The 17,551-nt window shown below is 32.6% G+C and overlaps 1 protein-coding gene across 2 annotated transcripts in view; it reads left to right on the forward strand.

Moving 5' to 3' along the window:
* Window positions 1–13,524, forward strand: part of LOC135122596 (tyrosine-protein kinase transmembrane receptor Ror-like) — a 120,410-nt gene extending 106,886 nt beyond the window's left edge. For both annotated transcript variants that reach the window (XM_064046874.1, XM_064046875.1), the window contains one exon: window positions 11,324–13,524. In XM_064046874.1, the coding sequence (XP_063902944.1) occupies window positions 11,324–11,830 (507 nt within the window). In that variant the 3' untranslated portion in view covers window positions 11,831–13,524. The remainder of the gene's footprint in view (window positions 1–11,323) is intronic.
* The last annotated feature ends 4,027 nt before the right edge of the window (window positions 13,525–17,551 follow it).

A 17,551-nucleotide genomic window follows, 5' to 3' on the forward strand; every position in this document is an offset into this window, starting at 1 on the left:
GAAATAAATTATTTTGCTTAATTTGGTCTTAGAAATTACGTAGACACTCGTAGTATGCCTTACTATGTTTTCCATTTATTGCAGACTTCACTTGCAAGGATTTTAAGAAAATTTTATTAGAGTTCATATTTTAATACTATACAGTTTCAAAGCTTTAAATAATTACAGCTCAGCTTTTGTTATTATTAAGTTTCCAGCGACTATGCTTATCAATATAATAAAAGTGGACTGATTAAGCGAATAAAAATATATTGTCAATTTTGTGTTCTTTTGCTTCTAAAGAGCTGCAGCGATGAGAGACAAGGTTCAAAGACGAAATAATGAAAGTTTTTTATTAGTAACCATTAATGGTATTGCATTACTCATACTGGATAAATCTGTAGAAATTGCTCATTTTTTTTCTATAAATCCTCGAAAACAATATTGTGGTAAGCACTTGTTTTAAAATTATTGTATTTTAAAAATAGATAATTTTGAAATTTTCGAAAGCGAATTTGGGGTGACTTATTTTTAAATATTTCTCAGTTTTGTCATCAATTTAAAACTGTGTTGATGTTGAAAAAAGTGGAAACCGCTAATAGCTGTCGTTTTAAAAATACTTAATTTTATAGCGTATTTTGGGTTTCAATATCATGTCTAAAGTCACTTCACTCGTGTTACTTTTAGAAGACTGCGCAATTTTAGTCTGTCGGCTACATATAGATCTTACTAGAAAGCGAAATCAAGTCAATGTACTAAATAGGAGCATGTGGAAGACTGTAGTCTTGCATGATTTGCTTGGTATTTCTACAATGACGTAAATGAAAAATATCAAATAGGGGAACTTTTAAAAGTGACATTTAAGAATTATCACTACTGCGAGAAATAGTTGCTGCTGTTAAAAATTGTCTTATATAAAGGGAAAAAAGACATCTCTGTGTCATTGGGTTAATTTCAAACATTTAATATATGTTTTTACTTTTAAGGTAAGTGCTGGAAATAACAGGAGTGGCGATCAGGCTTCCCGCGAGTAAAAAGAGAGGAACTTAACTGATGTACTAGACAAAGAACGCGTAATTGTAACTGGATGTGAACATGTACGATGAAGGATATAAAGTTATATATTTCCCTTTAATGCTCCTTTTTAATCAATCGTAAGAAAAATTGTGCTTTGATTCTCTCGGCGCTCTGTGTCTATAACATTGTCTAGGTTTCTTCTTTTACTACCCACACAGTACGGCTAAATCGCCGTTTCTTTTATAACTTTTATAATATTTAGCCTACGTGTTGTAGTTCAAAGGCAAGTGATCTTTAATGAAAATAGCTTAAGACATAGAGTATAGATAATTCTAATTCCTGTTTACTGTTCACAAACATTAGTGTTATTTCGTGTTAATTATTTTTTTCTGTGTTGTTTTTTTGAAAAATTTAAAAAGCTGAAATACAAGAACACGAAATTTAGATACAGTTGATTATCAATATCAAGGAGTTAATAGAGCTATTTGCTATTTCACTAACTCCGCAAGAAATGTTTCATCTGTAATAAAGCAACACTGGACATGTTTGTGCTTAAATTAGACACATTTGCGTCCACTGAATACTGTTAATTAGCGTATTGAATTTAATGAAAAATTTCTGTTTAATAATAAAGCAGCTTTAATGTAGATTACACAATTAAATATTATATATCATAAAATTAATGAAACATGTATTTTAAAATTTAATATAGGTCTCTTATGGATTATATCATTAAACTTAAAAGCTTAATTTTCATCGATTACGTACTGTATCATGCTGAATATTGATAACACCAGTTTATTACGTTGTATGTTGGGAGATTTTTCCACATTTGCATCTTCTACTAGTCTCTATTGATGGACACTTATTTGTTGGAGAATACTCGTACTTATACGTTATATGGAAATCTCCGTGCTTCTGAAAGTGACAATATATTTTTTTTTTTGAGAATGTGTCTACAATGTAGTTATATTGATGGTTTCTTTGCGCAAAAACTCTTGTTGCAACTTCAAATATTACAATAACGGTTTATGCATATTTATGAGTGCAGCTCTTCACCTATCGTGATTTTATAGTTAATCAATACATTTGTTCTAATTTTTCTATCAGGAAAATCTGTCTGAGTGAGTTTCTGTGGCTGCAGCGAAGGAATTTCTTTAATATAATTTACTAAATCCGATCCTCTTCACTTGCAGAAGCCTTTTGACCACCTGAACCATCTAATCATGTGATTGAATGGGAGTTTAATTTTGCGAATACACATATGGTTACTTAGTCAATCGCTCTTTTAAAAAGTACACATTGAAAATACTGGCACTTGTTTTGACATTAATCAAATTCGTGTGCAGCATTTGTGTTCTGCAATTTCAACAAAAGTTAATCATGTAGGTATTCTGAGAACGTTGTTTCTGTATCCATTAAAATTGTATTGCCATTTAAAGTTAAAAACGACAATAACTGGGTAAAGAGAACCCACATGATACTGTACAATAGGTAAAAAAATTTCAAAAATTCCGCCTCAAAAAAGTGGTATTTCATGGTAAAAAAAATTTGCATTTTCTTTGGGTTCAGTTTTCTCAACTCCACCTGCATATTGTCATTCCCTCTTATCATTTCCTGTTACAGTCATCACTAACCCTGCTATTGAGTTATGTTTCGACCTGTTTTCACCATTCTGAACGTGTTGATGCATTTTAGATATGCAGCATCGACTAATTTGTCGAAAGGGAGACGATTTGGTATCTTTTCCACGCTTGTAGATTCGAAATATCAAAAAAAACTCCAAATTTTAACTACAAATCATATATTTGTCGCAATTCATAACTTCTGAGACATATTTTGACTTGTTTTGACGATTCTGAATGTCTTAATGCACTTCCGATATACAGAATCGACTAATTTTGAGAAAATGAGACGATTGGCTACATTTTCCTCATTCTGGGGTTTGTAGGTTCAAGTAATTCCTGCAAAAACTTCAGAAATGGTAGCTTTTGACACTCTCTCCTATGATTTCTAGCGTTTCTTCCACCAAACAGAGTCTAAAATGTCACGAAAACGTAAAATTTTAGCTATAAATGAAATTCTTATTCGAAACGTCTTGACGCACTTGCGATATGTGAAATCGATTAATTTGGCGAAAAAAAGATGACTTGGTGTTGTCTTTTGTAGCTACAAAAAATTCGTTCAAAAACTTGAGGAATATAACTCTATTATGAAAGCGTTCAAATTTCGCTAGAAATGAAAATTCTGTTGAAAATCTGAACTATATTTCCAATTTTTGACCATTCTGAACGTCTTGATGCATCTGCGATATCCAGAATCGACTGATTTGGGGAAAATGAGACGATTAGGTGCATTTTAAAATGTTCTGAACATATACTATCCCAGATGGAATATGTACAGATGTACATATTTTTAAAGAGCGATCGAAAACTTTTTAAATTAGAGTAGGCTACGAAAATATTTTTCATTTCATTGATTAAACCGGTAAACCTTACAAATGTTAGTGTCAGCAGATCGAAGATGTCCGCTTTCCATTATTTTACGTGAATTACGAAACTTATTTGAAATTTAGCCTGACAGGTTTGAGTTATGACGTGTAAGGTTTAATAAGGAAAATAAAAAATATTTCCATATCCTACCTTAATCTCAAAAACTTATTGATCACCTATTATAAAAACTTATTAACACTCCTATAACTATATATATTTTTTGAAATTTTGTAGTTAATAACAATAAGCTTTGAATTCGTAACTTGGTCGATTTATAACCATTTTAAGCACATCTAGTACTTTCCCAGTATTCTTTTTTTCTTCATCGAGAAGACATCGCTGATTAATTTATTCCAGGTCTAATAGATTTGTCTGACCAAAATCTTTGTAATTTGAGGTTACTTACTAATTTTAGTATATTTCAAACAATAATAATAATAATAATAATAATAATAATAATAATAATAATGTTTATTGCCCAACAGATACAATCCAATTACTGGACAATATTAACTTAACTAGTAGCAAAATAAAATAAAATAAACAACGTAAAATAAAAATGTAAATAAGATTATATTCGTTCCCAAACTAAATTATTATCATACCCACAATTAGAAGCTATCCCTATTATAAACTAAATAAACGAACACATTACAGTTTACTTGGGAGAAAAAAAATATCATCATACAGTTTATCAGCATTACTGCACATATGAACTAACGGTGCCTTTCTTAGCAAATTCGTTCTAGAAATTGGTTGATGAAACGTGGCCATGTAGCGAGACGCAACACGTGGTACATGAAAATTGACTCTTTCCAACAATTCAGGACAATCTATCTTGCCACTTATCAATCTGGATATGAAACGAGCACTATGCTCTTCACGTCGATTCTTTAAACTAACAAATCCATGTTTCTGAAGGAGGTAATTGTAGTCTATGTTTCTTTGAGGATAAAATCCATCAATTTTATACGAAAGATACTTCAAGAAGCGACGCTGTACCTTTTCAACAGCAAGATTATGTATCACATAGCAAGGATACCAGACAACAGAGGCATATTCCATCTTGCTTACCACATACGCAAAATACAGACTTTTTAACAGAAGAGGATCTTGAAAAGTTTTTGATACCCGAAATATAAATCCAAGCATTTTAGATGCTGAGGTGGATATGTTACTGATGTGCTCCACAAATGAAAGGCGCGAATCAAAAAGAACACCAAGATCCTTTACCTCATTCTTCTTGCAAAGAATCCGACCGTTGATGGTATAGTCTGATTTTACCACATTTACTTTCCTACTGAATGTCATTACATAACACTTATCTGCATTTAATAACAACTCGGACTTGTTGCACCAATCTACTAATGTATCAAGGTTCCTTTGGAAGGTTTTAACATCATCACTGTTTGAAATGGGACAGTATAACTTCAAATCGTCAGCGTATGCCAAAACTTTACAGTTAAGTGAAAGAAGCAAATCATCAATGAAAAGAACGAACAGAAGAGGGCCAAGATTGGAGCCTTGAGGAACACCGGATGTACTTACAAAATTGAAAGAATGGTAACCGTTATACGTCACGTAGTTGAACCTACCACTTAAGTAGGACTCCAAGAGTTTCAAGAAGCTAGGAGCAAATCCAAAAGAACTTAATTTAAGAAGCAAGATGGTGTGATTTATGGAGTCAAAAGCACTTGAAAAATCTGTATAGATAACATCCACTTGTCCGTTGTTATCTAATTCTTCAGAGAGAAATTGTGTCAAAGTACACAAATTAGTAACTGTTGATCGACCAGGCCAGAATCCATGTTGGAATGCAGATACATGACTTTGGACATTAACAAAGATAGTTTTATACAACACTATTTCACAAAGTTTAGCAAAGTTTGATAGTATTGCAATCGGTCTGTAGTTTTTTAGATTAGTAGAATCTCCTTTTTTGAATACAGGTGTGATTCGCGCTCTTTTCCATCTATCAGGAAATGTGGATGACATTATTACTAAGTTAATTACAATTGATAGAGGCTTCGCAAGAATATATCTGGCGTCACGTACTAAAAAACTTGGTATTTGGTCGTCACCAGCGGTCATTTTGTTTGAGAAGGTTGACATAATATCAATTAGTTGCTCTTCAGTCACCGACGGTATAGTAAACGAGAGCTTATTTGATATAACATCAGATATTCCGATAATGGTTTTTGGCCGAAAGACATCAGAAAATCTTTTCGCAAAAGCGTTGACAATTTCTTGTGGATCTTCAAATTGTTTATCTTCATCAACTAATCTTCCAGGTATACGCGTCGTACCTTTTTGTAAGTGAACATATTTCCAGAAGTCTTTAGGATTATTCTTCATAGATTCTTCAATTTGGTTTAAATACTCACGATATGCTGTCTTTATTATTTGTTTGGAAGTGGATCTAAGCCTTTTAAATTCATTATAAAAAGTCATATTAGATGTTTTTTTCCATTTTTTCCAATAGAAATTTTTGAGTTTTAAAACCGAAATGATCTGTCTATTGTACCACATAGGATAGGATGATTTGCTAGGTAGAAATTTAGGTACAGACGACTCCAGTATACTATACAACTTGGTATAAAAGTGATCAAGTGCAACATTGGCATCTTCAAAATTTGTAAGGAAGGACCAATCAGTATGTAGAAGGTCACTGTATAACTTATTGTAATTGGCTTTCCGAAAATTATAACGTCGATTATTATCACATGGAAACCGTGGGAGTTTGGAAGAAATCAAGAATTCTGTTTCAATATGCAGAGCAGGATGATGGGGATCAGGTGGAACAAATGATTGTTGGTCAAGATTAACACTGATTTTGAAATCAGTATTGGAGAGAACGAAGTCAAGTAAACGATTGTTGAAGTTTAAGATATTGTTATACTGAGAAAGATTTACTGTTTGAGAAAAATCAAGAAAACTGTTTAATTTACTGCAAAACACATTACGTACTACATAGTTGGTACTGTATAAAAGTGATCAAGTGCAACATTGGCATCTTCAAAATTTGTAAGGAAGGACCAATCAGTATGTAGAAGGTCACTGTATAACTTATTGTAATTGGCTTTCCGAAAATTATAACGTCGATTATTATCACATGGAAACCGTGGGAGTTTGGAAGAAATCAAGAATTCTGTTTCAATATGCAGAGCAGGATGATGGGGATCAGGTGGAACAAATGATTGTTGGTCAAGATTAACACTGATTTTGAAATCAGTATTGGAGAGAACGAAGTCAAGTAAACGATTGTTGAAGTTTAAGATATTGTTATACTGAGAAAGATTTACTGTTTGAGAAAAATCAAGAAAACTGTTTAATTTACTGCAAAACACATTACGTACTACATAGTTGGTACTGTATTGAGACAAGTTAAAATCTCCAATAATTATAACTGGTTTGTCCAAGATCAAAGCGCCCAGTGCTTCAAGAAACACCTCTAGATCGATACTAGACACATCCGGTGGTATGTATACACCAATCATGAAAAATCGAAACGAATGAACACTACAGCAACACATAATTATATCTATAAGGGGTACAAGCTCTCTTACTAAGGACACATCAACGGCATTGTAAGTTATATGATCAGCCAGGGCTATTAAGACACCACCACCAGTTTTACGTCCAGTGGTATTAAGATTTCTGTCACAACGAAGCACATTATAATAGGGAGGAAATAATTCTGAATTGTACAGTGATGAAATCAGCCAAGTTTCTGCAATAATTACAATATCATAAAAACGATCTGACGCACTTGTATAAAAAGATTCAATCTTTGACCGTAAGCCACGCACATTTTGGTAATATATGTTTAGAGCAAATGGTAATCTGCCGGGCGCCTTTAGTTTTCCGAGTGAACTATGTTTGGAATTCCATCTTTGTATTTTATTATAAGATTTTGCTCCCCATTTGACAAACGCTCATGCAATTCATTTCTAACGCTTTTGTATAGTTCATTTTGCATCTTAGTACGGTCTCTAGATATGAAAATATTTTTCCAAGGATCAGTCGTTTTCAGGGACTTAGATGCACGAAGTACGGACACCACATCTTCTTCTGACGAAAGGGTAATCTTGATTGGACGACGCCGGTCTTGCTTAGTTGGATCATATTTCCCAAGTCTGATTGGCTTAAGATCCCCCAGGTCACCAATTTTTAAAGCTGTTAGAACATCTTTTACAAACACAGTATCAGCCTCAGATTGTTCAGTTTTATTTTTATTGATTAATTCAGAGCGCCCATAAATAATGATGTTGCATTTACGCTTATTCCTTTCTGACACCTCTTGGATGACTTTTTCTGTCTGAAACAGCGATGCAGAAGCTGCAGTAGAAGGAGACACAGTAGATACAGATAATTTTAATACTTTAATTTCTTCTTGCAATGCAACAATAACTGCCTTCAAGCTGTTGATATCACTCCCAATCTTGGCACAGTTCTTACAGGACCATGATAGACCCGACTTTTGATGAATTTTGCGTGCCTCTGCGTTTGTTAAATCAACGCATTCAATTTTGTAAGATTTTCCGCAGACACAGCAATTAACAATCTTACAAGAGTCAGCATTTCTGCCGCAGCAAGTACAGGAAGTGCTCATTTTTAGTGAATATTCAGGAATGAGGAAAAACAGGGACACACGCTTCACGCTGGTAGTGCCCTTTACAGCGACTTGTCAAAATGTATACAAACAAGATCACGGGCAACGGAAAGGTGTTAGTTATAATTTATAATGAATGAGACAATAGGAAAAAAGAGTCAAATTAATCACAATTAGTTGTGGATGAAAAAGAGCAAACTTACCGCTTAGTTTTTACAGCGGTGATAAGAATTTTATATCAGCTGATAGATAAACAACTTAACTTCAAAAACTACACACAAGTGAATATAAATTTCAATTAAAATCCAATTATTTGAGGGATCAACTGCACAGCCGACACGAATATTTATATACGTGATGTTGTGGTTTTATTTTTTTTTTTTTTTTTTTTTTTTTTTTTTAATCACTTAATGCCTCAATGTGATCACTACGTCCTATTGCGAATTTTATTGCGGACAAGTTAAATACATTTTTACGAAAATTGTATCAGAAAAAATAAAAGTAGAATGCGATTCATTAAAATAGTAAAAGAATTAATTTTTTGTCACTATTGGTTTGGAACAAATTTCAACCTGTTGATCTCCTCGGCGGTTTAGCGTTGCTGGTGGAGTCGCGTTGAAACGTCTAGCCGCAGTCTGTCTCTATTTCGCTTCCTTAAGATCTTTTTCTCCCCTGCTCACTTTTCTCGAGTTTTCCGGAAAATAATCTAGATAAACGTGCAAAAAAATGTAATTTTGCACTCATCTTTCAGACTAAAGTTTTAAATGTCATGAGCATGTTAACTACGACGGCTACATAATTAAGGACTTCCTTGTTACTTAAAAAGTTATTACCGGCATTTTTAAAGCCACTTTTCTCGTTATTTCTATTTTTTCATCAACATAAGTATTCGAACCTGGAGCCTACTTAAATTTTAAATACTTATGTAAGAGATGAAAATTTGGAGTAAAAGTATTTAAAACAATTTTTTCATGTTTTTAATGTGCGGGATAAATTGTTTTATTATTCGATATGACTTGTGATAATGGAAATGTGTTATTTTAAGGTAAGAGATCTTCTCTCGTTTAACGGTGTTTAGTTCTGTTATTCCGTTCTCATAAAAGCATGACGTTTTTGTGTGTTCGGCTGTTGACTAAAAAGCATACTAAAAAGCAACCGCATTGCTTTAAATTCGGTGGATACCATACAGCTGCAATATTATAATGAATTTTTTCAAAAGTAATTTAATATTTTCGTAATTTTCTTTTGAATATACTGAATAGGTGGCAGAAATGGAGTAACACTCCTTTTAAACTTTACTTTGAAGTTTGAAGGATCTACAAACAGGTTTCAGTTATTTGCTTTTGTATCAAAGGGGTCCATAATATAGAAATACCGTGACAATCCACTAAGTCATCTGCAGAAAAATATAGCGTCAATTCTCTTTAATGTTGTCTTGAAAACGTTTTCACAGGTGTAGGCACTAATACGTGAAGACGAGTTCTGGTAACAGAAGAAATATAACACTAACGTTAAATTTTCACGGGACTGATGACAATTCTAAATCAACTTTTAACTGCGTTTGCGTGTGACACGTGTCAAACATCGTAGCTAAATATAGATGTACCTATATTTTTGTTAATTCAAAGAAATATCGACGATCAATATACTTAATTTGTAATCGAATCTTCCATGGAAAGGATTTAGCATGTTGCTGATTAAACCGCACCGATAAATGTCAAAAAAATGTGAAAGCAAAAATGGCGGACACTTTTTAATATATATTTTTTTAAACAATATGTGTGAAATTATTAGGAAAATATAATTTTTGCAATAATGTTTAACATTTCCAATATTTTCTGCAAGTTCTCTTACCTTTCAACTTTGCAGTTCTCTTACCTTTCAACCTGTCACTCTCTCCTCTCTTTGAGGAGACGAAGTTTTTCGGAACTTTGTCACACATTGTTGTAATGTTTTGCAAAAATGGGCATAGTCGACAATGTCGTTGAGAAATTCTTCCCAAGCCGTGTGAATAGAGAGTTGCTAAAGTTCCATGAGACAGTTGCTAAAGTTACAGCGAAGTTGATTGACGTAAAATTATATCAACGTTAAAAATCAGTTGATAGGGATTTTAATTTTTCCCTTTTTGGTTGTCTATTTTAAATATTAGGTTTACAATTAAAATAAATTTTGTTAAAAACTTTTCTAACACGTATCTTTAGATGCAGCGTTAGACATACCATTTCAGAGAAGACATACGAATTCAATTCCAAGGATGACTCAATTACAAATTATGTTGCTCAAACGATACCTATGTAAAACTGACTTTATTTATGAAACGCAGAGTGTTTATAAGTCATTAGGGGCAATTCTCTGAAAACTTGTTAAATTTAAAGGATGTCAAATTGCCATAGTAACACAGAGTTAAATAGGTAAAACTGATTAGCCGTTTATGTTTTATAATCTTTCAATTTTAACACATTTTGATAGAGAATTGGACGTAATGTCATATGAAACTGGTCATGCAATTTTGCTGTCTTGTTTGTCAAAACAATAATTAGATAAAATTAAAGTGTTCAATTAACGTTTCATGTTAGTCTATGATACGCGACTGTGTTATAAGCATAGTATTTTTGTATATTAATACAATTTTACAACCTACAAGTTCAACAACCAAAACTCTAATCAGTGAACCCATAAAATACAGACGCTCGGTCGATATATGATCTCAGTCTGTAACGTTCTGTGAATGGTTGTTTGTGTTATATTGTTGACTTTCAACATTATGAAATTATTGTACCTCAGTATTTATCCAAGTGAATGTGTACAACTGAATACATCCCTGACCACAGACTGACAAGGTAGTCGGGACGTTGTTCGCGCCAAATATTGTTGACCCAAATAACACTAATGGGCTATAAAATTTTATTAGTATACAAAAGCAGTCTGCGAAAAATTCACTGCGCACATATTTTTACAGCCTTTGTTTTTTCTTTAGTTTTCTTTAAAAATTAAAAATTGCAATTGTCTTTGAAATTTCACATTCAACCCAGAGTAAATAAAGGTTGCATAAAATAATATAAAAAAAGACCCAGTTTAGCTTCTTTTATTGTAAAATATTAAAATTCGTTGTTTTGTTAATTATTACAACAAAACTTTTTTAGTATAATTACCACAAAGAGGTTTTTTTTTAAATAACGCTGTTTGAAAACTATAATTTTATTCACTGTTGTTTTCTTTTCAGATTGGAGGCAGCCGGTTACTGCCTGTGCGATGGATGTCTCCTGAAAGCGTGCTTTATGGGCGATTTACCCTCGAATCCGACATCTGGTCCTACGGCGTGGTCCTGTGGGAGATATACAGTTTTGGCAAGCAGCCCTATTATGGTCATACGAACGAAGAAGCCGTGAAGCTAATTTTGGACGGCATCATGCTGATACCACCTGAAGACTGTCCTTCGTTAATCTGTGAACTGATGAAAAATTGTTGGAAGACGGAACCTAGAGACAGAATAAAATTTCCTAATATTTGCGACAAGTTAGAGCTTGCGTATGAAAGTTTCGACGAGGATGCTGTTAGTGTACAATATGAGAACGAAATGAAAAAAACAAACTTGAAAAATGTTAGAAGTTTACCACGACCACCTCCATTGAGAAAGATCTCACAAGAAGATTTATTGGACGCGCAAGGATACTTGCTGGCCAACGAGGTCAAAGAACCTGTGCAGTATTTAGAAACTTTACCGGACTGACATGTGAAAATGAAGAAAAATAAAACTATTGTGTGGGCCAATTCTATTAAGCTCTTGGGTGTAAACGTGTGAACGTCGTGTGTTGAACTTCCTATTCGTGTTTCACCAAGACTATGTGTTCTCCTTGCTTGTTGTGCGTGTATATAAGTGAAAATGTACCATATATACAGAGTTTTATTAAATTATATTTTTTTAATAATAGACGATAAAGCCATATGTTTAAATTTAGACAACAACAAACACAATATTTGTATTTATTAACATGTACCTTATGTTTTTTAATAATGTGTGAAATCTCACTGCTTCGGCAATGTTCCTCGTCGATTTACTAAAGGCTGATGTTAATACCAATTTTAAGACTTCTGTGTAAACATTAATTATTTATAGTCGAACATCTAAATGTGACAATTCAAATATGGTCGCATATTACTACGTCCGTCAATGAACAAAAATCTCTTAGAAGCTGCATTTTATGGCTTCTTTGTTAAATATAGTCAATTAACTAAAAATGTTTCGTAAATTAATAATATAATTTTAAAATTAATTATGTTGTCGAATCTCGACCACTCGAAAAAAAAATCTGTTATACAGAACTAGATATTTTGTGTTTCTTTGTATTAAGTATTAAGTTTGTATACTGTACAAGTTCCCATAATACAAATCCAAAAATTAACGGAAATAAAAGTATTATTAATTAAGTGTGATAACTACTGTAAGAAAAAATAATATGCGAGTTTTCATTCAATATAAAGCTCAGAATTTATATCGTGTCGTCTCGTGGCGAGACAGATAAAAGCATTAATGTACATAAGTAAAGTGTCCGGTTGGATGGATCTTCTAAAATTAGAGAATAAATTGCAACTCTTGACAAGAAGAAATCTCCTAATTGGAAGATCTTTGATTACACTAAACTGAATTAAGTAAAACTAGTGGTTAATAGCAGAAAACTACGCAGTATCTACGTTACTTCAAGTCTAGAGGCGACAAAATTTTGCAAATGATGCGAACTGCCGCTCGTGTGTCTCAAAAGGATAATAGTTCCGTTATTATCTTACTATTTCCTTAAGTAATTTTTTGAAACTCCCATTTTCTATGAACTCAATTCTCTATCTACTCATCTACAGGTGGAGGTGGACTTCCATCCTTCTTTTAATTGGCCTGATATCGCCTTCCAGAAGCAGCAAGTAAAGTTGTTGATTTTTTCTTAATTTAGAATTTGTACTACGAGCAGCAAAGCGCGAAGGAAAATACACCTTTCCGGTAACGGTCCGGCGCACCTCAAAGTAGTAAACTATATTCGGGCATTGGACAGCGTAGCTTCGGCTATCTCGATTTCGGGTTCAATGTAACCTCCTTCAATACAGATTGATATTAGGCGCGAACAGTAAGACACATTTGCCGGGACGATTGTTTGAGGTATATTTTCCACCGTGCTCTGCTTACGAGCAAATTTTTTGATCGAACGTATACTCAAATAAATAAAAACAACAAGGACAAAACGATTAGATTGTGCATTTTTGCAGAGAAAAGTTTCCTCTGTCAGTGGGTGTGTTTAGTTATGTAAAGGTTAGAGCAGGGTAAATTAAACTAATGATCTGGAAAAATAAGTGCCTTATTAACTATCAATCAAACTTATGAATAGTTTTTGGAAGGGAACGTATACTGTCATTTTACAAACAACACACTAAATTTTTGTTTAAATTACATCCTATATACTTCTATAATCGGAAAATTAAGATTATATTCACTCACATGGAATTTACTTTTTCTCATAGAAAATAAAGTAAAAGTAGCATTTTGTTAGGTTTTATTCCTAATTTACTCGTGTCTAGTAAATGTGAAATTATATGTACACTTACACAGGTTGTTTTTGAAATACATGTACAAAAAAATTTGAACTGTCTAGTGAGCCTAAGAGGTATAAAAAATTTCTTTCTATTATTAAAATTAATGTAGGGATAATCGACCCCTTTTTTGACTTTTTTGACACCACTGATGATGTCTAATGATGAATTATTAGAAAATTTACCAGAAGAAGCGTACTAAGGTAGGTACATTCTGGACTCCAGCTAAACAGAGCGACTTTGTGGAAACCATACATAAGCGAGATAATAACTTTAAGTTTTCTGATATTCACCTACAACCGTAAAACCTCTGGAAACAGTCCAGAAAGCCCTTAGGAGTTGTGCAGTATTAATTTGGGAGGTTTTTCCAGACCTCTGAAAGTATTTTTTCTATCTTTTGTGAATAGCAAACAACGTAAATTAATAAAAATAAAGAACTTTGAATCTGTCGTCATTAATTTAACTCCAAAACAGAAAAATCAAACAATTAAAAAAAGAAATAAAATCATACAAAGCCTATTTTTAGAAAAATAGTCTCTCAAATGTTATTTTCAGATTAAGGGGCCGGTTTATGGGAAGCGAATTACATATTTAAAATGGATAAAATAAGCCCGTGATTGGTTAAAACATGCACGTTGCTAGCAACGGACCTCAATTAAAAGTTAATCGTGAATTAACTTTTAATTCGCTTTCCATAAACCGGCTCTAGAGATGTATTAAAAAATTTTTAATCAAATGAATTTTTAATCCCTCAAATATCACATGACGAATTAATAAAATGTTGATCCTTTTCTTGATCAATAAATAAAAAAAATACCAATACAAATCACTTAGTAACTTTATTAACATGTGTGGAATCGGAACGACAAGAAATATTTACAGTGCAATTATAAAAGGGGCCAAAATTAGAACCATTCTGAGCTGACATGGATGAAGTTTGAAGTGTTTCTCCGATTAATAGATTTGTTGTGTTCTTCTTCGATAAAATGACCGAAATAATAATTATTTATTATTATATTTATTCATTTATTCTTTCTGTAATTTATAAATAGATTTTGTGGTCTTAGTCTGGCGTACTTCTTGTACAGTCCCAAATAACTAATCGACTTCTTTTGCTCATCAAATGGTAAATACTCGCGATTTTTTTGTTTAAGTGTGACGAACACATAATTACAAAGACTCTGTGCTCTACCTATATGATCTATTTCCACTCTCAACAGTTCGTCTGTTTTGCAGCCTCCACCAATACCCATTTTAATAGTGACCTACAAACAGAACAGTGTGTTTTAGACTACCAGGTAAAATAGAGTTATATGATCAAACCTTTATTTTATTAGCAGGTATTTATTGTCAGGCGCTTCATACAAAAATTTGTGACCTCCTCGCCAACAAATATTTTCGAGTTTTTCGGTTGCATGATTATTTTTTCAAGAAAATTAGAATTGTTCCAAACCTATATAAACGCAATATTACGAGTACAACAAGCTGTAAAAGTGAATAACCAAGTATTTATTTTTCCAAAAATATATTCTACTGAGATTCATTGTCAAAAAATCTTTAAAGAAGTTTCTAAAATGTCACATGTTTTCTTCGAAAATCTATTTATCACTAGTGGGCAGTATGATACACTGTTTTCTTCTACCAATAATGTCATCAATTTCACCTGGCATGTAGACTTTTAGATATGACAACAATTTGTTGAATCAAGAAACTATTTTTAAAAATGATGTCCCATAAAGAACTCTTTCCATGTTGGTTACATACATTCAAATTTTTTAAAATCCCTAAAGTTGTGGTGTGAAAGGACTAGACCAGTTAACATTATCTATCCGTGAAGTCATTCAACCAAAAAATATATTCTAAATTTTGTTTACGCAAACCTGAACAGTATGATAAGTAAGCTCACTCCCACTAAATTCATACCGCATTTCATTTTTATAATTTGCCCATTTGATGATTAGACAAGCTCTTAAGATTGCGGCACCGTAGTTATATAACGGTATTTCTCTCCTCATTTTTACAAAACAGATTATTCGAAAACGTCGTCCCACATCATACGGTAACTTCCTGTGAATCCAGTGAATATGCATAAAAGTTCTTAGAGATTATGTTCATGACTGTAGATAACCAAAACTTTTCATCAACATACTCTGAAATATAAAAATGTAATTCCTTATTAAAGAAGCCAAGTAACCGTTTCTGAGTAATTTGATAATTTTAATGTTCTGTGGCTCATGAATTTTTGTGCAAAATTCTTTGTAAGCACGTCTTTGAAATCTGTTCAGCATGCAGTCACGTTCTCTCTACCGTGTTTTAAGGTTTTTTTGGGCAAAATCTTTTACTCTTTTAATTTTCCATCCATTGCAAATTGAAGAACGCCCTTTCTTTGGTTTATTTTTCTACACGGACCTACGTCGTCCACAAATTCTCGCTGTAACTTTTGAATCACAGTACATACTTACTGAAAAAATTCTTTCTACGTTTTTCTCGCTGCCCCTAATTTTAATTTTGAATTTAAAAACAACAACAATTTGTTCCAGAACAAATCACTTTTCTATTTACTTGAACAACATTTGTCAATAATTATAATTACATATAAAATAATAAAATTGCATTTTAACGAGAACTTTAGGACATTTTAAGAAAAACGCTTAAATTTATCTTTGTCAACAATTAAAAGTACAGAATTATTGCACACATTTTTTTCTCACGATCGATTTCCATTTCTTGATTGGTTACTGAAGTACATGGACCTTTAATGTTTGCCATATCGATTTTATTATTTCAGTGTGATGTTCTTTGTTCAATTATAAGCATGGCTTTATTGAATTCGAACTCAAATGTCAGGAGCTGTAATTTCTATTAAACTTTGTTGGTTGATTCCGTTTTTGGATAATTCGTTTACCGCTGCCGCTCTGTTCGAGTGATTGGTAATTTTAACTCGTTAAATATTTACTCCAATTTTTAAAGTTACGTTTAGTACGTTTTGTGGTTTTGTTGGGGTTTTCACTGAGGAATTTTATGTGTTTCACCAGCTACGCTGTCGTTTTCTAGGACTAAACTAAAAGGGTGACAGTAAAGCTGTCGAATCATATTAACAGTTTGCTGACATTTTCGGTGTCGTCTGATCAATAACGGATTCATGTTTGTGTTAGTACATATCAAGTGATCCTTCTTCCTTAGGGAAAAATATCAAACTCAAATAAATAAAACTTACTATGTATTATATTACCTCATGCCATTTTCCTACAAATTACGTAGAAGCTATTTATGAAGTAGATTAAAAAATTTCAAAAACCAATAACACTTTCTAATAAAACTTTCTCTAACAGTATTCACTTGGGTAACATTAGTTTTCAGTTACGAAATCATATTTTCAAGTGGAAAGTGGAATATAACACGTTTTTCTTTTTTGAGAACAATGACTTTTTGTATTTAAAGTGCTTACGTTGTATTATAGTTTTCATTTTTACTTCCCGAGCGAAAGCTAAGGAAGTATAGTAATCGAGTCCACCGGACGAAATGCCACTTTTTTACAGTGATATTTCTACATGTAATGAGTTATTCATTATTATTTCTCAAAAAACATTTATTTTATGTAATAAGTGTAACTAACTCGAAAAATTGTGAAGGATGAAGGCAGCTCAAAAGTGCCAAATTAAAAAAAAAACATAGCTGCAAAGTTCGGGAATTAATAGCGTCATGAGTGGTATAAAATACCAACGAAAGCAGCAGTCACGAAAATTAATTGACCTATTATTATTCCACTGGTTTATAAATGCAGAATACACAGTTTCTCTAAATGATTCTGGTATCAATGGCTGCTTTGGAATTTCTTATGTTAATTATTTTGCCGCTTTTTTACTTAATTTACTAT

The sequence above is a fragment of the Zophobas morio genome, unplaced genomic scaffold (assembly GCF_036711695.1).
Source record: "Zophobas morio isolate AGI-343-1 ecotype UQ-CSIRO unplaced genomic scaffold, CSIRO_AGI_Zmor_V1 ptg000005l, whole genome shotgun sequence".
In the NCBI taxonomy this organism is placed as follows: Eukaryota; Metazoa; Arthropoda; class Insecta; order Coleoptera; family Tenebrionidae; genus Zophobas; species Zophobas morio.